Source organism: Stegodyphus dumicola, chromosome 8 (genome assembly GCF_044657685.1).
Source record: "Stegodyphus dumicola isolate Sdum_Otavi_A_Nest chromosome 8, ASM4465768v1".
In the NCBI taxonomy this organism is placed as follows: Eukaryota; Metazoa; Arthropoda; class Arachnida; order Araneae; family Eresidae; genus Stegodyphus; species Stegodyphus dumicola.
This window is the reverse complement of record NC_140775.1, coordinates 131,117,615-131,137,408: the sequence shown is the minus strand read 5'-3', so window position 1 is coordinate 131,137,408 and position 19,794 is coordinate 131,117,615. Positions and strand designations below refer to the sequence as shown.

The 19,794-nt window shown below is 32.6% G+C and overlaps 1 protein-coding gene across 9 annotated transcripts in view; it reads left to right on the top strand.

Annotated features, from left to right (window-relative positions):
- LOC118194869 (transcription intermediary factor 1-alpha-like) overlaps nucleotides 1-19,794 on the top strand; it is a 219,359-nt gene that overhangs the window by 19,766 nt on the left and 179,799 nt on the right. For 5 of the 9 annotated variants that reach the window (XM_085822432.1, XM_085822433.1, XM_085822434.1 and 2 more), the window contains one exon: nucleotides 17,213-17,532. In XM_085822432.1, the coding sequence (XP_085678558.1) occupies nucleotides 17,213-17,532 (320 nt within the window). Of the gene's footprint in view, nucleotides 1-343; nucleotides 886-10,198; nucleotides 10,271-10,345; nucleotides 10,494-12,447; nucleotides 12,549-17,212; nucleotides 17,533-19,794 lie in introns of those variants that run through there. The other 4 variants (XM_085822437.1, XM_085822440.1, XM_085822438.1 and 1 more) reach the window with 4 other exon arrangements.

The window sequence follows — 19,794 nt, the reverse complement described above, 5'->3', positions numbered from 1 at the left end:
CAGTCTTTTGTTATGAACCATGCTGATTATGATTTTAACATATGTATGATTTTAACATATATGCTCATTTTAACATATGTTGCGTGACATAAAACATACTTACTATTAACTAAACCCCTAGATTGAACAAGTATGTGACAAAATGAAACATTAAAAATAAAAAAGCTGTTAGTAAAATGTAACTAAAATGTCAAAATATGTCTAGTTATTTAAGTGTAAAATATTTAATGATACTTGATAAATTTGATAATATTTATTTTATTCTCAAACACATTAATAATTATGTTAATTAAGCTATGTTTAAAAATAATGCATCCTACTTATGGATCTCTTTTATTTTTAGGAAGGTATTAAAAAGTGAAGTAAAGGCATAGCTATAATATTTTAATTGAATTTATTCAGTTCCCATTTGCTCACAGGTCCTTAATTTTTTTATGAATGGTCCTTAAAAGTACTTAATTTCCGTGTGCAGAAATGTGTACGAACCCTGTTACTGTCACGGAAGATCTTTTTCTCATGTGTGAATGAAGATTTTGAACTTATATTAGACCAAGAGTCTAGAAAAACTTACGAACAAGGAGTTGATTGAATTATAATAAAAAGAAATAGAGAAAAATGTGATTGAATTAGAATAAAAAAGAAGTATAGAAAGAATGCTTTGTAGAATTAAACTTTTTGCTTATTTGGAAGCCATGGGTCTAAATTTAGTTTGAAAAATGGTAAAGAAAGTTTTACATCACTATTGAGAAATTCATGGTAAAAAGAAAAATAAACAGTTCCGAAAAAAACTAACAGAGTTTATGAAAATGCCAGAGCAACACATCTACAAGTTCTCAGTAGCAGCAAAAATCATAACTGACAGCATTCAGTCTTCTACTATGCGAGGTAAGTATGGTAATGCAAGTAATTAAGAAAGCAGTTTTTTTGCTGCAGATAAACTTATGCAGCAATTTATGTAATTTTTCTATTATTTTTACTTCCCTCTATGAAGTAAAGGAAATGTTTTAATCAGGAAAAATTTTGGGTATCACATTTCAATGAAAATATCCATTTTGACCACTATTGAATGCAATTTAATGATGTTTTTGCGTGACATCTGTACATAAGGATAGAATAAAGCACTCTCTTCCCCCAAACGAATTATAAAACCGATTTAAAATGGATTCAGAAGAGGTTTTTTTCAATCGTGTCTGTAGCTATCTCGCATAACTCAAAAACGAGTAGTCTCAGAATGTTGAAATTTTGTATATAGGACTGCTTTACCATTTAGTTGTGCATTAGTTACATTATACAACATTCTCCAGCACTCATCTTTGACTGTCCTGCCACACTGGCTAGGCTCTTCGCAATTGATTTTGTCCCCCGTATTTCCAGTTTCTATATTCTTCGTCGACGTCGCTAGGGCTGTTTTTAGATACTTTTGTCCCTATTTGACCTTTTTGCAGTAACTTTTGGACAAGACAACAGCAAGCTGATGTTTCAAAATTCATAATTTTTTTTAAATATCGAAATATTTGTTTTCACATAGCTTCATTTAATGAGCAAATTAATCTCAGAATTTTACTGTTTGCATCATAAGCTAGAGCAAGAACAAACATTTTAAATGAAATTTGTGTCAAATTTTAACTTCATTTCTGATTTTTTTTAGTGTCTTCTAAATCTTTTGATTTTTTTGCCTATTTGATGTCCTTGATTTTAAAATTTCAACATCTGAAAATGTATTGGTTACAACAGTTTTGAACTTTTTTTCATAATATAAAATAAACCATGCTTCCTTTTTGAAATAAGGGTGATAAAAAGATATTTAGGCAGTTTTTTCCATTAAAAAGTATGCTATAATCTGAAACAAAAACAAATGCATTGTTTCTTTCATAGTCATTACATAGTTTAAAAATTATGATACAGTATATCACTCTATTTTTCTTGCTTTTGTATAGGTTTCTCTAAATTTTATTTTATTTATTTATTCATTAATTACACTTCCCTTGCTGCAAACAAATACTTGCAAGGGAATTAAGCTTACTACAGAAATCTTCGGCCTAGTCTTTTATAAATGATGTATCTCCTCCTCTTATAGAGATAGATTTTGTTTAATCTTAAAAAAGGATTTTAGGGTTGATTAGTAGTTAAAATTATTTACAATGAAAAATCTACCACATCATTTTTAGTATTTTCATTTAGATACAGTTTTTCAGCATTTTATGTTAAAAGTTCATTTTCTTAATTTTATTGTGATACATGTAATTTTATTTTTTTATGGGACTTCCAAATTCTAACATCCAAAAATGTATCTGATATGAAGAGATTTGAAATTTTCAAAGGTTCTAAAACATAAGTACTTCTTTTAAAATAAAAGTATTAAAAAAAGTATTAATAAGAGCCTTCCTAGAATTAAAAAAAAAAAAAAAAAAAAAAAAAAAAAAAAAAAAAAACTAGCTGCAGCTTTATAAGTTTTTATTTAATTCAGTTGTAGTTTTTGTTACCACGGTCAAAACTGCCATCTTCCAACCAAGTGTTTCAGTATTATTTATGATTTTTTCCCCCTATAATGGCATTAGCCACTACTAAGGACAGAAGTGGTGGCCATTTTATTGCAGAAGCACCTAATAAGTTGCCACCGCTACCTCCTATGAAGGGACAGACAATTTTACATCTATGCCTTCTCCGGGATTCGAATCCAGGTGCTGCGGTATCATAATCAGGCTTCACTAACCACTATAACATCTGAGCAGCTTATTTATGATAAATATGGAACAAAGAGAAGTGCGAAGGTAGCAGAGTTTCTGAAATTCTTTGTTTTTATTCTCTCCTAGTTTTTGGATATTATGTGTGTTTCATAAATCTATGTACGTAGCGTATTCGGAAACTAAGTACCGTTTCATTCTAGCGCCGTCGCCGCGCCGTGGTAGGCGTCCCGCGCATGCGCACTAGTCTTTCTTGTTCACTGACTTTCAATTGTCGCCATTTTGGTTGCTCTATGTTGTGTTTTCAGTTTGCTGTGCACATTCAAAATGTTTAAGACAATTAGTTCTCCCGCTGACTGTGAGATTCGTGCCGTGATTAAATTTTTGAACGCGAGGAATGTTAAACCGGCCGAAATTTATCGTCAAGTGACACAGGTTTACGGTGAATACGCGATAAGTGATGAAATGGTGAGAAAGTGGGTAAGAATGTTTAATGCAGGTCGAACAAATGTCCACGCCGAGGCTCGGAGTTGTCGGCCTTCTGTTGTCACCGATGATTTGGTAAGGAAAGTTGATGAAGCAATTCATGAGAACAGACGCTTCACAATGACAACTCTTTCAGAGGCATTTCCACAAATTTCACGTACTGTTTTGTTCGAAATTGTGTCTGACCGCTCGAATTATCGCAAACTGTGTTTCCGATGGGTTCCAAAAATGCTCACTGATGTTCACAAAACAAAGCGACTTGGTAGAGCCCTGACATTTCTCACGCGGTACAGTGATGAGGGAGAAAACTTTTTAAACTAAATTGTGACAGGTGATGAAACTGGGGTGTGTCATTTCACACCAGAATCGAAACAACAATCGATGGAGTGGAGACACACTCATTCACCGAAAAGTGTGGAGTCGTGGTTATCGAAACTGGCGGGAAGTTTCTTTGACGATGGTATACAAAAACGGGTCACCCGCTATGACAAGTGTTTGATCATTGGCGGAAACTATGTTGAAAAATAGTTTAAGACATGTATTTTCATGTAAAAATAAAATTGGATTCGAAAAAATTGTTTTACTATTTTTTTTTTCAAAACGGTACTTAGTTTCCGAATACGCCTCGTATATACACTGACTACCAATAAGTATTTGGACACCTGGTGATAGAAAAGGAAAACTAACTTTATTCAAAATCAATAGTTGGTAGAGTCTCCACGAGAGGTAATTACAGCGTGGACCCTCCAGGGCATATTTTCCACAAGTCTTTGTATGACAGCTAGTGGACATAGAAGTTCCTTCACCGATTTTGCACGGGTAGTGCACCCCTGAATTCGGTGATGCAACTCGTCCCAGAGGTTCTCGATAGGGTTCAGGTCTGGACTCTGGGTAGGCCAGTCCATTCGATGAACTCCATTGGCACCATATAAAGTCTTGGTTAACGTCGAAACATGACAACTGGCATTGTCGTCCTGAAAGTAACAGGGGTTCAACCCGTAAAACTGCCACAACGTAGGAAGCACATTGTCATCCAAAATAGTGCAGTAGGCATCGGAGTTGAGCTTACCATGAATGGGGACCAAGGGTCCCAGCCCATACTAGGAAAAACACCCCCAGACCATAATTCCACCTCCGCCGAACTTGACTGTTGGCACAATGCATTCTGGCAGGAGACGTTCTCCAGGTAGATGCCAGACCCTGCCATCCGAACGGTAAAGGGTGAACCTTGATTCGTCACTCCAAAGAACCCGTTTCCGCTGATCTACGGTTCAATTTCGATGTGCTTTGCACCACATTAACCGAGCAGCGCGGTTGGACTTTGTGATCAAAGGCTTATGGGCAGCAGCACCACCATGAAAACCAAGCAGATGTGCTTCCTTACGGATGGTATTCATTGAAACAATACTCCCGAATGCCTGTTGAAACTCCTCGCGGATGAGGGTCATCGGTTGGATGCGCTTCTTCCGAATTTCTCTGGACAGCACTCGTCGGTCTGCCGACTCGGGGCACATTCCGACAATCACCGCTCACCTTCCACTTCTTAATCACATAGGCCACTGTCGATTTTGGGTACTTCAGATTGCTAGATATGACCCTTAAGGATCGGCCACATTTGTGATACCCGATAATTATACCTTTCTCGAAATCAGAGAGCTCCGAACTGCGAGGCGTCTTGCATGCGACCAAAGCCGATGCTGTTTCCTACATGATATATACCGGCGAAGTCCGTGACGTACCTTAGGACCGCAGATATCGTCATTTGCATAGGTGTCCAAATACTTATTGGTAGTCAGTGTATATAGAAAGACAGACTAAAAAAATTATTGTCTTAAATTTGTCTTAAAAAATTCTCTAATAGTGTATATATTTTTTATATAGTGTGTACATTCACTGGTTATCATAAATTAAGGAAAATAATAAAATAATTTTCAAAATGTTACATATAGAATTTAATGGAACTCGCCCACAGTATACATTACATAATAAGGTATAAAATAACATGAAAATAAATTATCAAACAATTATGGTGTTATAGAAATTTACATATATATAAAATGAACAAAGCGGATGTGTCGTTTTGGTGTAGGAAAATGAATTTCAATATGGAGTATGATCTTCCCTAGAAGCAATACAACACATACAGTGAGGTGCGATGCTGTCAATTATACAGTCTTTCAATTCAAATGAGAGCCAGTTCCATAGGAAGCTTGCTTTTGCAAAGAAGTAGTAAGTGTAGCAAGAGTCTGAAGAGGAGGATTGAGAGCAGCTATACATCTCCCTAAAGCATCCCAAACATGCTCGATAGTATTCAGGTCCTGTGATGAAACTGGCCACTCCACAGGCTGAATTATATGCTGCTGAAGATAATCATCCATTATGTGAGCCCTGTGCAGTCTAGAGTTGTCGTCCTGTGGCAGGAAATTATCACGTATTGCCCCGGCATAAATGAACACATACTGAGCATTCATGGTTCCAATGTGGAAAGACATGGAGGTCTGTGTGTCCACCCAAAGAGATACTGCCTCCTCCGTATGCAAACATTCCGTTTTATGAGGTAACGAGAGTGGCGCACATATGGCTGGTCGCCTTGTGTACAGACTTCCTTTGGGAAGCTTTCTACGCATGATTGATGTCGACACCAACCATCCAGTGGCTGCAGCAAGGGAGGATCTCAGTTGAGTCGGATTTGAGGTTCTATTCCTTTATGTGCATAGCAACAAATATCGGTCATCGGCGCTAATTGTAGTGGTTGACTGAATCTCCTATTTGCCAAATCTGTGGTTAGAAATTGTTGCCAAAGTCTGTGAACCACAGGAGGACTCACATGTAGCTATCTGGTCAAATCTGTCTGACTTTGTCCTGCGTTTATTCTCCCAATAGCTCTCCATTGCAGTTCTTTGGCCAAATGATGCTCAGAGGTCATTGTTACAAATTTGCTATCCCAGATTTCTTATCTCAGTATCACAGCGAAATTTGGAATCATGCTTTAAAACATGCGGTTTTATGTTTCTCTCAGATGATGTATTTCGATTGCAGGGCCCTAATTTGCATGCTGTAATTTTACTCAGCTCTTCTTATTTGACAACATAATTGAATTTTATACAGATTAGCTTATTTTTGAACGAGTTGTCACTGTTTTTATCCCAGAAGGGCTAGTAGTCTCAAAATGGCATTTTGCAGATCACTTTAAATGTCCAAATATATTTTCAAATTGTCGCCAGCAAATATTATTATTCTGTATTATATTTAAAGAAACTAAATAATGAAGAATCTACATGGATGTATGTATGTTACTCGCACTGTGAGAAAACAACAGTACCTAGAGTCATCAAATTTGAATAACATAGTCCTGCACCTGAACGTGGGCACCTGGAAGCCTGAATTTGGAATTTGTTTTATTGTCTGTTTCGTATTTTGAACAATTTCAAAGTGAGCAGTGGCAACACTGTACGGGGGGGGGGGGAGAAAAAAAATTATCTCTACCACAGGAGATTGTCTATCGGAAATTCTAAAAATATGCTGTTTTTAAATATTTTTAGTACAATGTGGTGTTAGTCCAAATGCTCTCAAAATGTGCCTGTAAGTGGGGGAGGGGATTTGGGCATAGTATAAAATCATAAGCTTTCCTTGTTTCTTTCTTTGTTAAATTTTCCCTTAATTTTTGGAAACCAGTGTATATTATAGTTTCTTGTTGTCCTGGTCTTTCATTGCATCTCCTGATAGATTATCGAACCTCCTGGGTTTTAATTTTTAGCAGTTACTAAGCAGTAAATTAAATTTATTAAATTAATGAAACTAATTTTGCAAATTCTGTTCCTAACGTTTAGTGATTTTCAGTATGCTTATTCTTATTAAATTTAACTTCATCTGAATTGCCTTAATCTATGTTAGATGTTTGTAGAACTTTTTATGAAGATCCAACTCATGTTTAATCAGTTGATATTTGTATTTAATTTTGTTTTAAATCCATATAATACATAACTAATTTTTAAATTCATATAATACATAACCAATAAATTTATGCATTGAGTAACATTTGACAATTCCTAATGATTAAAAAAACCTTGATTGATGAAAATTTTCCTTTTATAGAAGTGGTTTTCTTCGCATGAAAGTGAGAAAATTACAAAATGAAATCAGCCAAAGAGCTTAAAATTCTCAATATCTGATTAAATACTAATATATTTTAAAGCTTAGTCATGTAATGAATAGCTCAGTAACTTGAATTATGCATTATAAAACAAGGTTCATACAAACCTTAAGAGTCCTTAAAATTCCTTAGATTTTTTTGGAATCGATTTTTGTTCCTGAAAAGTCCTTACTTTTGGCCAAAGTCAGCAGAATGTCCTTAATTTTAGTCATCTGAAATTTCTCTCTGTTTTTATGACTGCCATTTTGAGTGTGAATTAGCATTTTGGAGGAATATTTTTGGTGATTCACTGATGTGTATGGGTATCTTTTGAATGTATTCATGGGTTATAATTTGTTTCTACTTCTAATATATAAATGATGGGATACTCGAGGTTCTAAGCAAGAAGTGAAACATAAGCATAGTGAAATTCATTTATTCTAATAAAGAGCCCTTAAACAACTTTTATCTTTTGGGGATGTGAATTCTTTTATTAAACGGTTCTAATTTTGGCGACTTATCAACATTTTGGCAATTTTAAGATCAGTTTCTATAGAAAATTTTTAATTCCGAGATCTGAGAATTTGTTGATTTTTTTTAAAACATCGTAACATTGATAAATTTCATTAAAGAATAGTAATAATTTGCTGTCATATTATAAAGTTTCATTTTGGCAACTTATTATACAATATTTTGAATCTGAAAAATAAACAAGGTGTATAATGCTATAAAGCACAATTTACGAAACAGCTCTTAGCAAAAGCAAAATTAGCTATGTAATTAATTATAAATATATTCTTTTTAATTTTTTCGTAGTAAGAGTTTTTTTTTCATGTAATTGTCTCAGAGTATTTAGAATTCTCGGAGTGTGCATCAGTTTTCTCTATAAAATTAATTTTACACTTTTTCCTCCTTTTTTTTTTTTCCAAACTATTTCTGGCCTTTTGCTATTACAAAATTGGTAGGGATAATTTTTCTTTAGGATTTTAGACATTGCAGCTTGGAAAGTTTAGAAGGATTTGAAGGCAAGATTTATAGAGCTTTGATTCTAGAAGATTCGAGAAATAGGTGACAAAAGGAAAAATGTCTACATGGCATCAACACGTAATGAATGTATTTTACAGAAAGTTTGCAATGAATTTCTTACTTTTTGGAGAACGTCTGGAAGAACAGTGGCGATGTAATATTTGAATGTTTTACTTCTGACACTAGAATCCTCTACTTTTCACTAAACACAAGCATAGAAAATCAAAAAAGCTTCTAATCTTATCACATGGGCAGGCATTATAGAAAGAGTTTAGTCTTACTTTTTGGAGAACGTCTGGAAGAACAGTGGCGATGTAATATTTGAATGTTTTACTTCTGACACTAGAATCCTCTACTTTTCACTAGACACAAGCATAGAAAATCAAAAAAGCTTCTAATCTTATCACATGGGCAGGCATTATAGAAAGAGTTTTTTTATTAATAAAGAAATTGAAACTTTATACAAAAACGGGAAATACAAAAGTGAAATTCAGGCATAGATAATATTTTTAATTGAATTTATTCAGTTCTCTTTTGCTCATAGATTCTTAATTTTTTTCATTAATGGTCCTTAAAAGTACATAATTTGTGTGCAGAAATGTGTACAAACTCTGTAAAAGTGAACTGAAGTTAGTTTGGAGTCATTTTGAAATGGTGTCGCAACATAGTTCAAAATTTCCTGGAAGTTCACTAGCCAAGCGGTGAAGTTACTAAACACTGGTAGTTCGGTCTGAGATTTGAATCCCACAAATTGGCTGGCTAAATAGGCGTTTTCATGGTTTTCCCTGTGTGCACCATGCGTCTGAGCCAGTTTCCCTTTATAATCCTCCAAAAAGGCATCACTTCCTTTAGAGAGATAGCCCTCTATTGCTTTGCCATAATTAAATAAACCAAACAAAATCTCCCAGAAACTCCTGGTTTTTCGCTCGAGAACCTCCCACTTTTTCATATTTTAAGGATGAAAACTTTGAATTAAATATTGGTAGTTTATCCAAAATTGAAAGCCTAGAAACAAATTGGATGTATGTATATAAACTTCCTACCTCTGGCTTCACTCTTTGTAGATACTTCTACTAAAATTAATATTAGGAGATAATATAATCAATATTTCTTTAGTAAATATATATATTTTAAATAAATGTATATGAGCCAGCTGGTTTAAAAAGAATAGATGTCTCTGTAAAGGATTTTTCCTTCACAAAAGCACCCCATATAAGGCAGCTAATTCTCACATGTTTTGCAATGACAGCGAATAACAACAATTAATTTATTAGAGTGTATTTCTATCCTTATATACTAAGGGAAAAATTATGCATATTGTTTAATTGTATTTCATATCTTGGTTTTTTTTATTGCATTAATGTAATTTTTTTAGGTATTAATGATTACTTCATCTTATTTTGTATTTGTTTTGAAACACAAATTTTGTGTTCTTTTGACATGATCTGTTTAAATAGACATGCTTTTAATTAGTAAATCCTGCTTGAAAATATAACATCTGTGAAATGTTACTCATTGCATTGTTATGAGTGTGATATTAATAAATTGGCAGGGTGCGTTTAAACTATTGACTTACTTGGTTACTTTTTCCAGTCTTTTCCGTGAATAATTGGCTAACTAAATATTATTGTGAAGTATTTGTCCGTAATTAATTAGCTAACTGTTTATATCATTTATTTGAATTGTTCACTATGTGTATATATGGTATCATAATCCGCCCTCGAAATTTTAAAAACAGTGTACTTTAATAAAAATGCGGACTAATAAATATTCGAAACTGTGAATGAGCACGAACGCTTATGTAAACGGAAAATTTGTAGTTTTATTTCCTTAACATAGGCGATTACTCGCCAATTTTTGGACGCCAAACTTCAGTTTCCTCTCCGATGTGTGCAGGAGGAATTATGTGCAGAGTTTGCATTGTTATGAGTCGAGTGTAGAGGTAGAAGTACACTTCCATTTGCCATTGGTTCCACATATATTATTACTGTACTGATCGTGACGTCAGCATGTGATGTTTGTAGGTTAAGAACTTCAGTAGTTATCTTCGAGAGACGTGGGGCGTGGTTATAAATTTATCGATCGGCTTGTGCTAGTGCGGTTAACTCCATTCTACCAATTAATTGGTCTTATTGGTGTAACAATTCGGATGTATATAGATGAATGTACTCAGTTTTGTATTATTATTGCAATGTGAACTTTAGCTTGTTTCTTTCCACATGCGAATATACATGTGTGTGCACTTTAGGGGTTGTATCCAAATTAATAGACAGAGTTAAGGGTTCAGCAAAAATAAAAGGGAAGAATTATAAACTGTTAGGATTAAGATCGGACATATTTTGAAAAACTATTCATAATGGAGATATTTGTTTTTCATAGTATATTAGAGCAGCATTTGAAAAATGGATTATAATTTTCTATTTATACTGATAAATATTCTTTTAAACATGAGCTTTGCTGCAGAAGTTTTATTCTGAAACAAATATGAATTTGTCAACCAAGCTTTCAGTTTACTTTTGTGTAGCATATGCTAGTATGGACTAAGTTGTGAGTTTATTATATATTACATTATAAGATTTAAAAAAAAAATTTGAAAGGTCTCAGATTTTAAATTACGACCAGAGGGGCGGTTTTTTTTAACGTTTTGTGTGTTATTTTTATTTATTAAATATGTTCCTTGCACTTAAACCCTAAAATTCAGTTCAATAGCAATGTTGCAAAATAATTTTAAAATGAATCTTAAAAAATAAAATTATAATAAATCCTTAGAATTTCTTTTCACAGTTCCGCGCGCTGTAGATAAAAAGGTTTTTTTTTCCCCATAGAGTGTTGCCATTGCTCGCTTTTAAATCGTTGAGTTTGTTACTCTAAAATTCGTTAAAATTTTACAAAATATGAAATCGATAATAAAACAAACTCCAAATTTGGTCTTCCACGTGCCCATATTCGTAGGAGGATTACGTCATTCAAAATTCGATGGCTGTATGTACCGTTGTTGTCACAACGCGAGAAATGCGTTTATGTAGATTTTTCATTATTTAATTTCATCAAATATAATGCAGGAATCTAACATTTGGTGGCACAGTTTGAAAAGTGATTCGCCATTTATAGTGATTCAACGCAAAACGAAAACAATAGTCCTTCAGGGACAAAGCCCATTTGGACTAAAAAGAAAATCTGAAAGGTTTCAGATTTTAAATTACGTCCGAAGGGGCGTTTTTTTAAACATTTTTTCAGTTACCTTTATTTATTAAATATCACGTTCTTCGCACTTAAACCATAAAATTCAGTTCAAGAGCATTATCGCAAAATAGTTTTAAATTGAGCATATATTTAGAATTTCCGATACAGTTTCGCGCGCTGGAGATAATTTTTTTTTTTTTTTTTTTTTTTTTTTTTTTTTTTTTGGTACAACATTGCCATTGCTTGCTTTGAAATTTTTGAGTTTGTTAATCAAAAATTCGTTAAAGTTTTGCAAAATATGAAATCGGTAATAAAACAAATTCCAAATTTAAAATTTGGTCATCCACATGCCTATATTCTTAGGAGGATTGCATCATTCAAAATTCGATGCCTCTATGTACCGTTGTTTTATCACAATATGAGAAATATACATATATTTATGCAGATTTTTCATTATTTAATTTCTTCAAATATAATGCAGAACTCTAGCATTTGTTGGCAACAGTTTGAAAAGTGAAACGGACATTTTTAGTGAACCAAGGCAAAATCGCAAAACGAAAACAATAGTCCTACAGAGACCCCTTTGGACTAAATAAATAATTATAATTTTAGAAGATAAATTTAAAATAAGATGAACATATCTTAATTTATATATATATAATAGTAGTAGGTAGAAACATTGCAGCGATCTTGCTGAAAAGTTACCAGGAGATGTAGCTCCACGAAATATTTTAACGCAGTAATACAAAAATAAAAACTAAGAAGAAATTTGTCTTACTTGTTAGCTTTACATTTTCTTTTTAAATTATATATATATATATATATATATATATATAGTTATATTAACAGCTAAGTATTTAAAGTGGTTTCAATATTGACATTACTTAAGTCATACTTTTCAACTGGGAAGTTATATTTAAATTTTAACACTTGTTAGATCAAATATAAAATGTTCATAGATTTGAGTTTAAATGAAGGACATATGATATTAAAAAGGAAGAGGACAAAAATGGCGATTGTCACTATGAAATGTAAATGTAAGTTTTTGTTTTGTGTATTAATAAATAAAATATACAAAGAAAAATTTTAAATAATGGAAGAAAACATTTTGATTACTGTGAGCAAATTTTAAAAGGGTTATTCCTTTCATCTATAAACAAATATCATTAAAAGCCCAGATTCTACATCTTACCAAACTCTTTTTGCAGTTTTTTACTTCATTATCCTCTATTTACCAGGGCCAGTTCAAAACTGTCTGAATGTTCTACCCTCTCAAAGTCAAAAACAAATATTTTCATCGCAGAGTTAACACATGAAACAAAATTCAAAATTTGCTATCTTTCCAAGTTGTTCATTGCACTGCCAAAATCTTTCTGCAATATTTTTAGTAAATCATCCTCTACTTAATATGTGCTGGTTGAAAGTCTTCAGTGAATATTCTACCCTCTCAAAATTGAGTGCAGATATTTTCGCCATAGGTTTAACACAGGAGATGAAATTCTATGCATTGCTGAGCTACTTTCTGCAGTTTTTTTACCTCATCATTCTTCATTTATATAGTCTGATTTGAAATTTCAAGTGAATATTCTACCCTCTCAAAATCGAGGACAGATATTTCTGATGTAGGGTTAATGCAGGAGACGAAATTTGAAACCTGATATTTTGCCAATCCCATTTTTGCACTGATAATAAATGTTTTGCTGTTCTTTTTTGCACCATCTTATTCAACTTATCTGGGCTATTCCAAGCAGATGTTCTACATCTAAAAATCAAGGACAAATCTTTTTGTGGTAGGGTTAAGACTAAATCTGATATTTTGTCATCGGCCTAGTATTTCTGCAAATTTCTTTTTGGAAGTTTTTTTATGTCATCATGCTCTATTTACCTGGGCCAATTTTAAATTTTGAGTGAATATTCTGCTGTGTCAAAATTGAAACTGCCCAGCTAGTATAGTGGTTAGTGATGCTGTCTCCTATACTAATGGGGCAGGCTTCATAGACGTTCATAGAGGTGTAGTATCCCCTCCCCGAGTATTCTCCCTCGAATTTGGATAGAAGTGACACAGGAATAAATATAAAAGGCTAGTTCATTCCTTTGTTCAACTCCTCGCTGATGCGAACCTTATGGGAGGGGTAGTTAATCGGAATTAATCTGAGGTCACTGTATTGCACGTGTTCTAATTTCACACGTTTAAAACTAGTTTTATTCAGCTGCGGAGGTGATTTTCTGGAGGTGGCATACCCCAAATTAATTTTAATCATATATATTTGTTTTCTAATAATGTAAATATTTAAAATAATTTGTATATATATATAGTTTAGCCAGTTTTCCTTTTAAATCCTGTATTGTATAGTATTGTTTATGTAAATATGACTTTTTGTACTGAAGGAACATGCTGTAATATTTATAGAAATACAAAAGGAGAAGGTATGTATTTCATGCTTTCCCAAAGGACAATTTGCTTTTGATAAAATAATGGATACATAGATGTTGAAATATTTCTGTATAACATTTTAAGAGTTATATAAAGCATATTTCAAATGAGAACTAATTTTGCTAAGTACTTGCTAAAGTTATTATTGTATCCTTTGTGACTATTTATTGATTCGATTTTGTGCTACCTTAGCATTCTAAACAAAATATAATAGTATAAAACATCAAATTATTTGACATAAAAAGACCGGCATCCTTACCCCCCCCACACACACACTTTTGAAAAATTCAATAATTTTTTAAGGTACTGTGAGTAAAGCAGTTTTGTCTAAGATAAAAATCTTACATACGTTTATTTAAATGTAATATAGGTGTAAGTATAAGTTACAAAATTACTTATAAAATATCTATTATTATATTGAATCGGAAGAGAAATATGCCAATGTAAAAAGAATTAGGTAAAAAAATCAACCTTAGATTAGCATAAATTTTGCCATATATGTTTAAAACTGTACCAGTCTAGGGTTGTTTTTTGATTGAGTTTAAATAGCTGTTATTATGATTGTCTTACAAGCAGTATTAGAATTCTCTCAGTTAGCATGCAGATAAGGAAATGATTATAAATAAATGTGCATAAAGAAAATGCTTGCAAATTAAAAAAAAAAAAAAAAAAAACTTAATGTTAAAAGAGTAGCATATTTTATCTATTATTTTAAATTTGAGTAAGTATTATTAAATTTTTTAAAGTTCATCATAACATGCATACAGCAGTAACATTTTTTCCAAATTAGTCAAAGTCAAAAACAAATATTTTAATCGCCGGGGTAACACATGAAACAAAATTCAAAATTTGCTATCTTTCCAAGTTGTTCATTGCACTGCCAAAATCTTTCTGCAATATTTTTAGTAAATCATCCTCTACTTAATATGTGCTGGTTGAAAGTCTTAAGTGAGTATTCTACCCTCTCAAAATTGAGTGCAGATATTTTCTCCATAGGTTTAACACAGGAGATGAAATTCTAAATATCCAAACTTGCCAAATCTTTTTCTTGTGTTGCCAAAAATCCTTTTTGCAATTTTCATTTTACTTTTATGTACCTTTATTTCTGTAAGTTAGTTTGAAATTCCCAGCAAATTTTTTACGCTCTGAAAATCGAGTGCAAAAATTTTCGCCATAGGGTTCTGCTATTTTGCCAACCTGTTTGTTGCATTGCTGAGCTACTTTCTGCAGTTTTTTTACCTCATCATTCTTCATTTATATAGTCTGATTTGAAATTACAAGTGAATATTCTACCCTCTCAAAATCGAGGACAGATATTTCTGATGTAGGGATAATGCAGGAGATGAAATTTAAAACCTGATATTTTGCCAATCCCTTTTTTGTACTGATAATAAACATTTTGCTGTTCTTTTTTGCATTATCTTACTCAACTTATCTGGGCTATTCCAAGCAGATGTTCTACATCTAAAAATCAAGGACAAACATTTTAAACACTGGTTCTTCAAATTTAAAATGCTAATTTCTGTGTTGTGAATTGCATTCGCACTCATTGTCAATATGACTATGTCCTCACTTCCTGTTTCAGGGGTAAAAGCTTTAGGAGCTAGCCCTTCTCTTCTAAGTCCTGGAAGTGACATACCATTCTAAAATGATACAAATTAAATGAATCAGGCCATTAGACTGTTCATAGGTGAAAATAAAAATAAAGTTTTAACATATTAGCAGCATGCATGTTTATATCAGTAAATTTCAACATAGGCTATAAATTGATATGATAAAAAATAGCTTTTGCAAATAGAAACATGGGTAAAGAATGTTATTTTTTTTTTTTCATTTTCAGAGAAACAAATTACATTTTAATATGTCCCCCCATATGTTTCCTTATAAGTACCTGTGTACTACATTGTATTTGTTAAAAGTTAATTTTCTTGCACTGTTAAACTTACAAGTTCTCCAAAATGTCCAAATTAATATTCCTATATGTAAAAATATTAATTCATTCTATGTTATGCTTATAAAATAAATAAATAAAAGTACAATTTTGTTTGAGGATTTCAAATAAATTTGTACACATGCGTAATACATTAACTAAATATTTTTGCTAAGAGTCTAAATTCTAAGCATCTGCCATCTTTAAAATCCAGGGTAACAGGAAAATCCTATGAATACTTCTTTCTATTTAAAAAAAAAAAAAAAAAAAAAAAAAAAAAATTACTCTGAGTCTTGCCTTTGATAAAAACCAAACTCTTTTACTGTTAAAATGAAATAAAGAAATATGTAAACTAATAATTGCCAAATAGTTTTCACGGGTTCCTCTTAACATCTTTGCACATTAAAATTAAAATATTTACAATTATTTTCATATCTGGTGACTGGAACAGTATTAACAGTCGAGTTGAGTCTGCTGTATGCTTACCATGTATACTAAAATGTCTTTTAACACATCTTTTATTTTAACTTACATTAGCACTCTTGTCTTCTCAACAGTTCTACTAAATGACTCCAGAAATGATTGCTTAGTTTTTCATGAAATGGGACAAAATAGAAGAGGTCAGGTTTATACGGATCTTATCAAAATGTATCGTAGTTTTTTGTATGCATTTACTCATTAAATGTACCTGCCTCTGTTTTCTTAATTTTCCCTCATAGCTTTCTCTTAAAAATTGTCTTGTGCTACAGTACTTGGAAAAATACAATAATTTTACTTATAGTTCTACTAGATCACCAGATCTTTCTCCAATTGAGCATGTATGGGACTTCATGACACAATACATGCACATGCATGTATTCAAAATTCTGGTGGTTACACTAGTCATTAATGTACCTGCCTTTCAACTTGGCTTATATATATATATATATATATATATATATATATATATACGTAATTTTTTGTTACTATAATTAAAAGTGATATTATGCTAAGTAGAGAGAAGACTCAATGATTCTTTTAAGTATCATTTTCTATTATCCACCAGCCACTGAGTCACCAGTGGGCGGAATAAATCTACCCCTAAAATGAAAAATAAATGTTTTAAAAACTTTAATTTAAAATATGCTGCATTGTGCATTAAAATAAAATGTGAGTGTTGTGTAATTAATTATATGTAGAATAAATGGTTAAAAACTGTATCGTAAAGCAAAACAACACATAATTTTTTTTTTTTAATTTCAATTATGTACTGAGTGTTGTTACTTTTATTAGTAGCAAAGAATTATCTTGTCCTGTAGGATTGTGGGTTAAATTTTTTCTATTTCTGTTTTTTTTAGGTGTGAAACAGCTACTCTGCCCAACATGTTCACAAGAAATTAATATTGATGATACAGTTGATCATTTATTTCTTGTTGAATATGCACAGAATTCTGAGAATTTGCCGGAGGAAAGCAGTTATCCGTGTACAAGTTGTGAGGAAGGTGCTGAAGGTTCAGCATTTTGTCAGGATTGCCAGGAATGGCTTTGTGATACTTGTGTTAGTGCCCATCACAGAGTCAGAGTTACTAAAGATCATATAGTACGGCCTAAGGAAGAAATGGAGGGAGAAACTGCTTTAAGAAATCAAAAATATTTGTTCTGTCCAGTTCACTCTCATGTAAGTATGGTGATATGTAAGATTTTCCCCATTCTGACTGTGAATTTCTTCATTTTAATATTTATTTTTTGAAAACTTATAAAAGTGTCACTAAAGTGTGTCCTGTACAGTGTTGTTGTTGAGATATTGGAGCTTTATTTTCCATATTGTGGGATGAAAGTTTGCATAAAACAAATTCCATGAAATTTTTCGATTCCTGATGCATGTTTATGTTTTTATAATGCATGACTAGTAACTAAGAGCTCTTGATAATAACTGAAAGATCTCTGTAATCCCTAAAAAGTATAGAACGATTGTCTTTTATCTTTTTTGTGCATGCTGGTTTAGTATTTTTATTTCCAAAAAAATTTCTTTTTATTCTTAATTTACCTATTTGATATAACCTAAAATAATGTGCGATGTGTGTGGTATATTGTGTGTAACTTTGTTATATGCTTGAAATTTTATTTTCCTCAAATATGGTTTAATTGAATTTTGTTTTTCAATAGTGATCAATTGTATTTTCTACAGTATTTTCTGTATACTTTCTTTTTATTTTTTAAACTTATACTTTTCTTCTCTTTTGGATAAAATTATGAAACTCTTTCTTTTGTTAAATTTTCTTTTCTGTTTTCTTTAGATGCGATATCTCTTAGTAAATATACATCAAAACATACATTAACAATAATAATAATGCAAAGGAAAATTTCAAATTTTTATTTATTTTCTGTTGGAAATCTGAAGTATAACATTTAAGAAAATTTTGTTTAATACACATTTTAATTCAAGTGTATTGCCAACTAAATACACTAGTAGGCAAAGCGTAAGCACCTTTTTTGATTTTTGTCGTAATGCCACAAAATTTCAACTGGGAGATGTGAAATTCATCTTACAGAAGCACAATGTAATAAATACTTAAAGGATAAGGAATAGTAGCAAAAAAAAAAAAAAAAAAAAAAAATATAGGATGCATACAATACAGAACATATAGAAAAAGTTTTGAAACAGAAAGTATAGAAAAAGAGAATGGTGTTAGTTCATTCTGAGAAAGAGAACAACAAATTAGTAAGAGATATGACCTTCCCTGAATGCAGTGGTTGCATTGTTGATACTGAAGACTAGATTATTTAAGTTCTTGGGGTAAAAGTTACCATTCTTCAGGGAGCATCTGTTTCAGATGTCTGATGTTTTCTGGAGGGTAAGATTGTGCCACCAGGAATCTCCCTAAAGTATTCCACACATGTTCAGTGGGATTTAAATCAGGGGGGCACTCTAGCTAATCCATTCTGTGGATATCTTGACTTTCCATGAACTACTCAACAATATGAGGCCTGTGAAGCCATACATTGCCATCCATGAAAACAAAGTCAGGCCCAGTGGCATCCCGGGAAGATGCACATGAGAGAGGATAACTTTATCATAATAAAACGTCTCTGGTGAGTGAACCTCAGTCAAAAATGTGGAGCTTCGTCCGTCTGTTGATTCTCTCTATACAAGCATACCAGGACAGCCCAGCAATCTCTTTCCCTGGTGTTAGTGGGATGAAAGCATGTCCCCACCTCTCTCCATATCAAGTAACACTGATAATTGTTTGTCAGACTAAAACGACTCTCATCAATAAATAAAATGTTACTTCATTGATGAGGTGTGGATTTTTTATGTTTTGTACACCAGTGTAAAATGGTGGTGCTGCCAATAGGTTGGTGTCAGTAGTATGCAATGCTCAGGACAGCTGCTGAATAAGGCACCTTTATGAAGCTGTCTGGCCTTGATAATCAAAGACACCTGTCGTCTATTGCTTTATGCAACTGCTGAGAAATATTCCCCCCTATCTGGTTTCCGTTTCATTTTGCCTGAAAGGCAATACATTCGAATCCGGTTAATTGGAGCACTGGATAATCAGACCAGCCCCTTTTTTGGACCAAATCCTAAAGAACCAAAACAAATCCTATGTACGTAAGCCTAATATTATTTGCTTATTTGGGCCAAAATTCCGTTTAATCAAACCAAAAAACGTGAGAGCGAATAAGAAACAGAAGCCACAAGTCGGCAGCATACAGTGGATGTACAGGTGGTCTGCGACATATGGGAGGATCTGTAGTTCAGGCTCCCCAAGAAAATGCTGTATCAAAGGTCAGAAATTCCTTAAATTGCATGAGAAAAGCAAAACCGGTGGGATTTGAACATGCGCACCATTTTCTTTGACCTGCGCCTCCGAGTTTCGTGGAAATGAACAATAGAGTGTCAGGCTCCACCTGAAAGGAATTCCTGCCTGTCAATCAT